This window comes from Lagenorhynchus albirostris, chromosome 21, assembly GCF_949774975.1.
Source record: "Lagenorhynchus albirostris chromosome 21, mLagAlb1.1, whole genome shotgun sequence".
Taxonomy (NCBI): Eukaryota; Metazoa; Chordata; class Mammalia; order Artiodactyla; family Delphinidae; genus Lagenorhynchus; species Lagenorhynchus albirostris.
Genome location: NC_083115.1, coordinates 11,949,976 through 11,961,255, shown reverse-complemented (window position 1 = coordinate 11,961,255; position 11,280 = coordinate 11,949,976). Strand labels below are relative to the sequence as shown.

At 45.2% G+C, this 11,280-nt stretch overlaps 2 protein-coding genes across 6 annotated transcripts in view; one reads left to right on the top strand and one right to left on the bottom strand.

Annotated features, from left to right (window-relative positions):
• Nucleotides 1-2,284: 2,284 nt before the first annotated feature.
• LOC132512769 (uncharacterized) lies at nucleotides 2,285-4,707 on the bottom strand. The gene is made up of 2 exons (XM_060136663.1): nucleotides 4,266-4,707; nucleotides 2,285-4,014 (listed from the first exon to the last, which is right to left on the bottom strand). Exons 1-2 carry the CDS (start codon nucleotides 4,697-4,699, stop codon nucleotides 3,828-3,830), a joined length of 621 nt encoding a protein of 206 aa, XP_059992646.1. The 5' UTR covers nucleotides 4,700-4,707; the 3' UTR covers nucleotides 2,285-3,827.
• The window catches only part of RBPMS (RNA binding protein, mRNA processing factor), a 185,963-nt gene continuing 179,161 nt past the window's right edge, over nucleotides 4,479-11,280 (top strand). For 2 of the 5 annotated variants that reach the window (XM_060136660.1, XM_060136659.1), the window contains exon 1: nucleotides 4,485-5,111. In XM_060136660.1, the coding sequence (XP_059992643.1) occupies nucleotides 5,046-5,111 (66 nt within the window). In that variant the 5' untranslated portion in view covers nucleotides 4,485-5,045. Of the gene's footprint in view, nucleotides 5,112-11,280 lie in introns of all 5 variants that reach the window. The other 3 variants (XM_060136662.1, XM_060136657.1, XM_060136661.1) reach the window with 3 other exon arrangements.

Genomic DNA, 11,280 nt, shown 5'->3' with positions numbered 1-11,280 from the left:
CCTGGTCAGTGCAGCCAAGAAAGAAAGAAAGAAAGAAAGAAAGAAAGAAAAAAACCCCAATGCTCTTTGCTAGCAGACTCTTCAAAGTTCTTCCAGCTTCCATCTTCCACCTGATCCTAAAGCCACTGCCACATGTTTTGCGTTTTTGTAACGGCAGGATCCCATTTTTAGGTATGCGAATTACGTTTCAGTTTATCTACTGCTGTATGACAAACCACCCTAAAACTTAGTGTTTTAAATCTCACATATTAATGCATATATGTAGAATCCAGAAAAATGAACCTATTTGCAGGGCAGGAATAGACATAGAGACATAGACAGAGAATGGACATGTGGACACAGGGTGGGGAAGGAGGGAGGAAGAATTGGGAGATTAGGATTGATGTATATACACTACCATGTCTAAAATAGATAGCTAGTGGGAACATGGTATAAGGTACAGGAAGCTCAGCTCAGTGCTCTGTGATGACCTAGATGGGTGGGATGCAGGGGCGTGGGAGGAAGGTCCAAGAGGGAGCGGATGTAGGTATACATATGGTTGATTCAGTTCACTGTACAGCAGAAACTAACACAACATTGTAAAGCAATTATACTCCCCAAAAAACCCCTTAGTGTTTTAAAACAAAAGCATTCACTTTTTTTGCTAACAGTTTTGCAATTTGGGCGACTCAGTGAAGACAGCTCATGTCTCTTCCATGTGGTGTCAGCTGGGGCAGATCAACTAGGGCTGGAGTATCCACTTCTAAGATAACTCACTCACAAGGCTGGCAATTGGCCACAGCTGTCTGCTGAGAGCTCCGCTGTAAGCTGGGGACCTAATTCTCTTCCAGTGGGCCTCTCCACATGGCTGCATGGGCTTCCATAAATGTTGGAGGGAAGTGATTGAATCTCAGAGCTATTTTAGGAGGTAAAAATCAGGATGTTGCACAACAATGTGAATATACTTCACACCACTAAACCATACACTTAAAAGTGATTAAGAGGGTAAATACAATGTTGTGTGTGTGCTTAGCCACAATTAAAAATTAATAGATAAAATCAGGGGAAGGTGGTGATGGCCTGGAGGTGGGTGGGGGCAGGGGTGAGGGAGAGAGATGTGTTAAGAATGACAAAAACTAATCAAACACAGCCTCTGGCTTCAAAAACATTTTTGGTCCAGCAGAGGATATAGAAGAGTTAACAGAAAATCACAACACATGTGCTAGATACTGCAGCTTTCTGCCACGGTGCTAACAGAATGACAAAGGCCATGCCATGCACATTGCCTCAGAATAGACCTTTAACGCCTGCAATTCCCAGAGACGAACACTTAAGACATAATTATAGGTTTGGATTTCTTAAAGCAAACTTCAAAATGAACACTGCTAGAGAAACAGAAATGAGGAATGAAAACTACAGGTGCATAGAATATGTCCCTATCAATCTAGCAAGCAACCTTCCAGGCCAGAAGCAATGAAGTAAAGTGGTGGGCAGGGGGAAAAGCAGGTGTTTCTTGGTCATTAGCCCTGTTTTTCTAGGATATAAAATCCCTTTGTTGTCTTAGTATGTCTAGAAACTATTGCTACCCAGGAGATCTCATGTTGAAACTCTCTTTTTTTGAAGTAGTAAACAGGTCATAAAGATCATTTATATCCTGAATGAATGTACATCCCTTCCCCCAACTCTTGCCTCACTCACAAAGTTGTATAAATACCCAGTCTATTTATAGATTTTCATTGAGTTTTGCTGGCAACTTAACTCGATTGTTCTTCCAAATAAATCTAAACCATTCTTTGTAGAAAGGGCAAAATAGGAGTCCCTCTTTTCCTGGTATATTACCCCATCCCCAGGGTGTTTTCTGAAAATATGCTGAATTTCACACTCACCATTGACTATATGGTATAGATTTCCCTGCTTTATTGTAAATTGCCTGATGTGTCTGTCAGTTGATTGGCTGAGTGGTGGTCTTGGGCCCCTGTGCTGAGTGGTGTGATTTTATTTTTTACTTTTTGAAATCTCATCAGTTGTCCCATTCTGCACAAGCTCTCTATCTAGGGTCTCCCGCAGCAAAATAACGACTGAAGTCCACTTCCATGATATCTGCCTAGTGCCTTTGTGGTGCTCTCCATGCTGAGACACCTCGGCTAATTCAGTCCCTTCTGCAAGGTCTTGGAAGGATCTGTTCATATCATTCAAGCCCTAGAATCAATACCTGATGAGAATGTGTTCATTCATTCAAAAATAATTATTGAGTGCCTACTATGTGTTAGGAACACAAGAATAAACAAGCCAGACAAGGATCCTCTCATGGAACTTATTCTCATTTTTTATTCCAGAGGGTTTTGACTTTTAACAATGGACAAGGTGCCAACTTGGCTTCAAGACAAAGGAATCAGGTTCTCTGCTTGAGATTAAGCCACATTTCCTTGGATGGGGGTAGGGGAGGTTCTCCAAGCACACTAGGACCACCCAACATCCACCTACTTGTAAGTGGAGTCTGACGGGGACTATCAAGGACTAGGTCAATTGTTATTTTTCTTGGTCCTCGGCCAGGCTCCACGAAGACAATGCCTTTCTGTGGAGTGTATTCAGGAACAGGCAAGAATGGCCAAGGAGGGCAAAGTGCCGGCATTATTGGTCAGCACAGGGGCCCAAGACCACCACTCGGCCGTTGCTCAGAAAGACATCGCCCCCTCGTGGTTCCTTATATAACTGAAGGAAGAATAACTGTACCCTTGCCTCTTCTGAACTTCAGTTGCAATTTCAAACAGACTCTTGGTTTATTTTCATCCGGGGGACATTTGTTTTCCCCCGTAGAGAGAAATGACAATATGACAGCAACATAATCTCTTTATCAAAATCTCCAGACGCCCCCCAACACCAGAAAAATCCAATATGTAAATCCAAGTATCAGTACTGTTTTTTTTTTTCCTCTTCAAAATGCTCTTAAAGCAAATATTTTCTTTGCCTTTTACCATCTGAACCAGGATCAGCGGTGACGTTGCCGCGGAGTTGTTTGGGGTATCTTGTCTCCACAGCACCACTTTCAATTCCCTAAAAGCAGAAGCCTTATCTTCAACTCCGCCGCCACCCCCATCCCATTCCCAGGAGCACTTAAACCAGTCTGGGGTCAAGAATGTCTAGTGGGGGAGGAGATGGGGGGGGTTGGGGGCGGAGACAAACAGTGAAGCAAACAAATAATAATTAGAAGTTGTGATTGTCGCCATGCTGGAAGGGAACAGCGTGCTGTGAGAGAGAATTCCTGGGAGTGAGAAGTGAGGGAGAAATCTACCGATGTTTGGAGTTTTAAATTATGTGTTTGTAGCAGTCACTAAGTTTTAAAGCTTAAATGATACAATATTCTAAAAGTTCTCTTTGGCTCAGGGAAAGTGGAAATTAATCATGTCAGCTCCCAGGTATGGTAGACTTAACTGGGTTCGAATGGGTGCCAGGTGCTATAGTTTTATCTATCAACCTATAATTTCCTCTAATAGCAAACTCCTGGTAGATAAATAGAACTACTTCCATTTCAGAGGAGGAAACAGAAACAGGCAGTTCTTCCTTCCGAGGTTGGTGCGTAAACAAGCATAGTGTGCTGACGTCCCAGAACGCTGAGTCTCCCTTCTTTCAGCGGCTTTGACCCTCTGAATATCATCTGTCTTGGCCTCCAGTTCGTCTGGCAGTGAGAAATATTCCCTCAGCCAACAACTATTTATTGAGCGCCTACTGTATACCAGATAGCGTACTCAAATAGCCATGGGATTCAAAAGATAAACAGGGCCCGGTCTCGTCTTCCAAAAAGGATCTCCCAAAAGAGTAAAGAGAAGCAGCCAGGTAAACAAATAATTCTAGGACAGTCTGAAAAGGGCTGTAGAGGGGTCTGAACAGGGGCGGCGGGTTCGGAGACGCTGGAGAGGTTTCCGAGGGCCCGGCGTCGGAGGTGGGTTTGAAGCTGCGCCCTGAAAACGCCGGCCCGGAGCGGGCTGCCCCCGGATGTCACTCGAGTTCTCGCGTCCTGTCATTTTAAGCTGCCGACTAGGAAGGGAAGAAATAGGTCTAGGCCGGTACTGAAAAGGAGGGGTAGGGATTGGGGTGCGAATCCCTCGTGAAGAGCAAGCAAACAAAAGTAGCACATCACACTTCCAGGTCCTCGCGCGGGCAGGGCCTGCCTCCCCGAAGCCCCTCTCCGAGCTGCGCGAAACGCCCGGCGACCCCCAGGGACCGTGCAAGCGGTAGGACCTGACCTTCTTCCCTCCCCCCTCCTCGGCCCTCGCCCTCCGACCTACCGCGGCGTCGGGGGCTGGGGTCCGCCGCTTCCGCCCGCCGCCCGCCGCCCCTCCCAGGCGCGCGCCATCCGGCCGCAGGGCAGCCGCCCTCGGCGCAGCCCCTCCTCCCGCGGGGGGCTTGCCGTCCCGCGTCCCGTTCCTCCCGGCTCCAGCCGGCAGCCCACGTCCAGGGAGGGCGGAGAGAGGAGGAGGAGGTGAGGGAGGAGAGAGGGGAGGGAGGGAGAGAGGGAGGCAGGCGAGAGAAGGGGAGCTGCTTGGAGCCCGTACTTCCCAGAGCCAGCCAGGAGCGCGCACTCAGCGGCTCTCCGGGTCCCAGCCGCGCCCCGCTGCCCCGCACCTCCTTCTCCTGCTCCTCTCCGGGTACCCCTCGCCCCCTCCCTCCAGCAGCTGCTACGCTCGGGCAGCGGCCGCCCCCGGCCCCTACTCGGCCACATCCCCAACTCTCTGGGCTCACTCCTGGGACGCGCGTCCTCGCCCCATCCTTTCTTCCTTCCTCCCCTCGCGCCCGCCCGCCCTCTCCAGGTCTCCCTCTCGGGTCCCGATTGTCTCCGTCCCCTTCTCGGTCCGCCGGCGCCTCGCCCTGCCCCGTCTCTCCCTCGCACTTCCTGAGTCGCCCGCCGCCGCTGTCTCGCCGCGCCGCGGGAGCCCGAGCCCGAGCCGAGCCGAGCCGCCGCTGCCCCGGCTCCAGCCCCCGCAGCGCCCGGGGAAGGGAAAAGTGGGCGAGCGCGCCCTCGCCCAGCCCCGCGCCCCAGCCCTGCCCGGCGAGGGAGGACCGGGAAGATGAACAACGGCAGCAAAGCCGAGAAGGAGAACACGCCGAACGAGGCCAACCTTCAGGAGGAAGAGGTACGGAGTGGCTCGGTGCGGTGGCGGGTACGACCTGGGACGGCGGCCGCTGGCTTTCTGCAAAGTGCGGGCGGCCGGCCGGCGGGGCGCGGGTCCCGGGGCGCCGGGCTGCGCCGGGGAGGGAGCGCCGCGGTCGAGGGTTTGGGAATCGTCCTGGCCCCGAGACACCGCCCCAAACTGTGGCCCCGGGAGGCTGTATCATCGGAGAGTGTGTTTTTGTGGGGTCCACGAGCGTCTGCGTGCCTAAAATTGCGTAACTTTGAGGACTTTGCTGAGACCTTTGTAAGTATAATGCTCAGCTTTGTTTGCCCCGGATTTTAAAAGCGGAATCGAGAGCTGACTCCTGGGTGACCTCAGATGATTGGGACCGGGAGGGTCAGCACTTAGCTCTGCGTCTGGGGCTGCAAGTTGTGGGGTGTGTTTGTGTGGCTTAAGGAAGAAAATCGGGTAACGTTTCTCGTTAAAAGACACCTTCGGTTCCCTGCCCCCTCCCTTTCAATGTGAAAGTTCTTGGTGAAATATCTTCTCAGCTGAGGCATTTTGGATTAATAGATAACTCTTCAGCCGCATTCTTCTCTGATGAGTCAAAGACCCCGAACCTGGATGATTAGGTTTTGTAAGTTTAGGGGCTTTGCGGTTGTGGGGAGCAGAAGTTGAATACAAGAGTTTCAAACTTTGCAGTTCACCAAGTGACGATCCAGGCTATTTTAGTAGGACTTTGACGTCTGAGCGTCAATTTCATGTGGTGCGTCCGTAACAACCGTAAATATGTTAACGGCTGCAGAGCGTTCTTTTGGTGGAAACAAAATTCGATAAACGTGGGGGGAACTCGTGAACAAACATTTCAGAATTTTGTACTTGGGATATTTGTAATATCCTGTTAAATGGCTCAGTTCCTGCAGGTACATTATCTGGAGCCCAGTAAACAATACTTTCCGCCTACTTTTTAAGAAGCCCACGAAACCGACTTTAAACATTCTAAAAGGAACTTTATGTTTAGATGCAAGGAAGTATGCAGTCTCGGTAAAAGCGTTTTTACAGGTATTGCATGCTGATGTATGAGGTTAACCGAAAGGTAAACTGATTCTAAAGCGATTAGGATGTTGAGATTATTATGGCGATACTGTGTTGTGTGTAAACTAAAAGTCTGATAGTGAAACCGAAGGTTGCGGAGGATTTAACTAAAACATACAAGCCCTCAGCACTTTGTGCACTGGTAAGATAGGAACTGTTTAAATGGGGAAGACGGAGGGGAGCCCTAAGCCCCTGCAAAACAATGCAAAATAAACACAAGATTTTACTCTTAACATGGTTGTAAGGTAGTGCAACCCAGGTGAATTGCTGTGAGCCCCAGGTGAATTGCCGTGAACCCCAGGTGAATTGCTGTGAGCCAGAAATTTGCCTTCTCACCTGAGAAAATTGCCTTTATTAAACTGTTATTTTGGAAAGCGTTGCTTACATGCTAGTTGTTTTTTAACTACAAGTGGAGTACTACTGACATTCCTTCTTTTTCAAAGAGATGGAGCCTTGAATTGCATGTTTCGCTTTTTTCTTGAAACTTACCTGCTGCTTTGCTATTTGTTTTCCCTACCACTGAGATAAAATTTTAAAAATAAGTTTGCTTTTTTAAGGAGTTGCTGTGTTTAACTAATTCAGCTAACATACCAAGATAATAATGGCTTCAGAAACCTTTCTGTGTCTCTTAGATTGGCGATCTGTTGACTTCTAAGGGTAAGAATATATTACATGAGACTGTCTTTCTCTCTTCACCTGATTGAGAACTTGGAAAGTTAATCAGGTTAAACCAAAGATTTTTTTTGTTTGAGTGACCCCAAACCATAACCTACTTGACAAAATTAGGTAGAGAAAAGTCACATTTTTCTGCTAGACCCATACAGCTTAACTGCCGACAGCACTGGCATGTTGTCTGCCCTGATCGTGGGCGTCTTAATGTGTGAGGCTTGGGTACTAGTATGATAGAATCAGATGATCCCAGTAACAATCACTGCCTCTTAACCAGTGGGAATGGCATGTGGCTCTAGAAAGTATCAGTTTTAGCAAGATACTTGTTATTTTAAAAATAAGGGGACAGTTTAAAAGATTTCAGAACCCAAGTTGTACAAGAGGTGGAACAGACAAAACAGATACACCATGAAGAGAGAAGTTTTATAATGTTAAAAATTCAGGAAAAGAAAGTAAGTTGGCCTGAATGATCTAGGTAATTTTGCCCTAATTCCCTGTTTGGGGTTTATGTTTTGTTTTTGAAAAACTCCTAACCTCTCTTTCCTAACCCTGAAAGCCACAAGTAAAATAAATATGGTATTTGGTGAGTCCCATTAATGTGCTCAGCAATATACAAAACCACCGCCCTGGACCCTTTCCCTGCCCACCCAGGGATCAGCAATTTGTTCTCAAACACATTTAAAAGCCGTGGCCAAGGATTCCAGTAAACAGAACACACACATATACAATGTATATACACGTGATGACAAGAGAGGAAAAATGTGTTTTGTTGTAGTTTCTGATAGCCATTGAGCTGATGAGGAAGAGTGAGTCCACTCATTATTAAGAGAAAATAGTTTCATAGATAATCAGGGTAATTTAGACTTTATCACTTTATAAAATCCAGGGTTTTTTTTCTACTTTTTAAAAAAGTGAGTTCCTTTTATTTTCCAGTACATTTCAGCCCTGATCGAGAGCTTCTAAAGCTCACTCTGAAACAGTGATGTTTGAAACACTTACTTTGGTTCCAATTGAATAGAAGGAACAGTCTAGGACTTAGGAGAATTTTTGCAGCTTTTTAGGGTTGAAAGTTTTTGAGAACTTGGGCAGGAAGTAGTCTTCTGCTCTGGGTAGTATTTAAAACTTTGAGGTAAAATAATTTTAAGATTTGGCTAGCCAACTGTAAGAATACATCTGGTTTTCTGACTTCTAGTATTCTATACATATGTGTTCCTATGTAAGTTGTCCCTGTAAAGAAAAACCAGTTGTCAAAATCTCCCCGGGATCTGAGATTTACAAGGCTTCTGTATATGTATGTATAGGGCGGTAGATAATTTCTTACATAACTTTACAATTAATAAAATAATTCCTAGAATTTGCCTCTAATTTTGGACTAGATGGTATTCTCTTAAAACACTTGGCCGTTCTCACTTGACCGACTTTACTAAAGTTAATAAATATATAAGTAACAGACATAATTATTTGTCTTATCATTTAAGTTTCGTATATTGAGACGTTCTAGTAGTAGATAGAAAATATTTTTGGTCACTGAATTTTCAAAATGGAAATCAGATAAACAGTAATCTGGTCTGATTTTTACTTTTATGTTATCTGTGTCATTGGGTACTTTTCAGGCTGATTACAAATCATTGCTGAAAGGTGTTTTATTATGTTGAAGCACTGGTATTAGAGTAATTTCTCCTTAAATTGCTTTGAACATTCTTGTACTTAAAACTAAAACAGAAAAACCTGGCCTAGTTGGACTATTGATCAAAAAGATGTTTGTCAGCTGTTGGGCAGAAATCACACAGAGTCAGGTCTTCAGAAGTTAATACAAATCTTTTACCTCGCATTCCGCCTTTTAAAGTACTTAGTAATTTTGCCCAAATATTGGGGTCGTGAAGAAGTTGTTTCTTATGTAATTATCACAGAGAAGGGGTACCGTGGTAGTTTGATGTGGCAACAGTGGGTTTTCATTGAGCAATAAGATTAATCTACATTATGACCTGGGGAAAAGACGAAATGGGTTTGTACAGTTTAACCAAGTTTGGAGTCTGTTACTCCAGATCAAATCAAATGCAATAAACTTATATTTCAATCATAAATAGGATTTGGTGACAGTGTTTTGGATGAAAATGTGGTGACTTCACGGTAAAATGATGTTGCAAGACCACTGCCGATATGGCATATGCGTTTCGGAGTTATTTTTCCAGTAGTGGTTTTAAAATTTCCCTGATAAACCCTTATGCTCACTTGTCATCTGTTTCTAACGGCATTTGTTTGTTGGATAGATAGATTGGATGCTCTTATTTGAGGACCGAAGCCTAGGACGTTTGTGATGGGGCAGTGAAGTGGGAATTCTTGTGCACTGCGATGGGCATGTGAATCACGGCGGCTTTCGGAAGGACTTGGCACTGTATGTGAAAATTTCAAGCCCTTTGATTCCGCGCTTTTATTTTTAGAAATTTACCCTAAGGAAATAATCATGCACAAAGATTTATTTAAAGGATGATGCTCAGAGTTATTTATGATAGGGAAAATTCACAGAGACTGTGCCTAACAGCGAAATTGCTAAGTAAATCATGGTGTAATTCCTCAAAGAGAATATTAGGTAGCCATTAAAAGCCACATTTTTAAAGAACGTACGTGTGTGCGTGCGTGCGTGTAAATTTTTTTTTGGAGGCTTAAAACAACAGAAATCTATTCTCAGTTTTGGAGGCTAGAAATCTGGAGTCAAGGTCTAGGTATTGCTCCCTCTGAATGCTGTAGGAGAGAATCTGACTTTCTTTTCCAGCTTCTACGTTTTAATTGAGGGGTTAATTCTCATGACATAAAGTGAAAAGAGCAAAAATAAAAGTTTTATATTATGTGATGCCAATTTTAAAAACCAAATATTAATTAAAAAAAACTATCTGGTGGATCACAGATCATATTTATTTACTTTCTGGTGCTTTTCTGTGTTTTCTAAATTTTCTATAATGAACATAGGAACAGAAGCAATTTTATGTCTTTTCTCTTAGATTTCAATAAATTCCCTTGAAATATCTGTAGGTGTCACAAAACCATTGGGTTGGTCACATTTCATTTTGCTGCCAAGCCTGGCCTGGGGAATCAGGCCTCTGATCCTCACAGCCTTTCCTCATAATGTTTAATCTCATTTCCTTATCCTGTCTCTTCCTAGTGATCTTCAGCTGCTCTCCTTGTTCTAACGTGCTTTCTCAATCCATTCTAACACACACTGCTGGGTCCTCTGGTACCCCAGCTCCTTCAACACTCAGTGAAGTCCAAATATGACACTCAAGCTTCCTCCTAAGGTACCTCCGTACATACTCTGCACACCATTTGTTTCAACCACCCTTTCCCTCTTGGTCTAGCTTGAACTGCTTTCCAGGCAAAAGTCAAGTTTCAGACTACATTTTGCAAGATCTCATCACCTGAATTGCCCTATCCCAAAGAGAGGCTTTTCCTCAGATTTCCAGGAGATACATATGTTATCTCCGTTTAACTCCTGGATCATTACATTTCATTTTTGGGCTTTTTTTTTTCCTTTAAGATCTATGCTGTCTTATCACAGTGTTTCCAATCCCCAACACCTACCCAAAGTTGGTACCCCAGCACAAGGTAAGTACCACACACTTACACATGTATGCACGTATAATTCTTTATAAGCATATGAAATATCCTTACTGGTGGGGATGGTGGTGACGACCTTGAATAGGTAAGCTGTCACAAAGCAGCCACTTCCTTAATGTGGCATTTAGAGCCGGTTATGGATGGATGGATCCTCTGGGAAATGACCTCCCCACCTGTCACCTGCAGCCTCCATCTGCGCCCACAGGCCAGTGTGCTTGGTTCATCCAACAGCCACTGCCAACGTGGGCCCGCTCATTTCGAGGTGCAGTTGGGTTTTCACTCTTAGAATTTGGTTTCTGCTGTGGGATTCATTTTGACCTTTCGGACAGGGGCTTCTGGAAGCTCTGGTTCAGTGGTGCTAGAACAGCATTCCCAAACGAGGCTGCCCTGTGTGATGGCCACTTTGGAATGTTTGTGTTCAGTTTCATGTGGCACCTTAGTGTCTGCCTTGGGGGTAGGGGAAGGGGAATGCAAATGTTCCTCTTGAACAGTGCTTGCTTTGGTCAAAGAAAAAATGTAGGAAGGAATGAAGAGAATGAACCTTAGTAATAGCTGGGGCAAAAGTGGTGGCCTGGCTCTCTGGGCTTGAGGCCAGCAGGGACCAGGTCTTTAAATTGATGCTATGTTGATATGAGGGCGTCATGGGGGATGAGCTTATCTGTCCATGGGGATGACTTGGGTATGATTCCTTGAACCCACGTCCCTATCTTTAAGTGTACGGGGAGGGTATTGCAAACCACTTCAGTGCACTCTGTGTTGGAGCGAGCGAGGAGTGCTCGACGGCGGAGCTTATCAGAACAGAATTGCCTAGTTT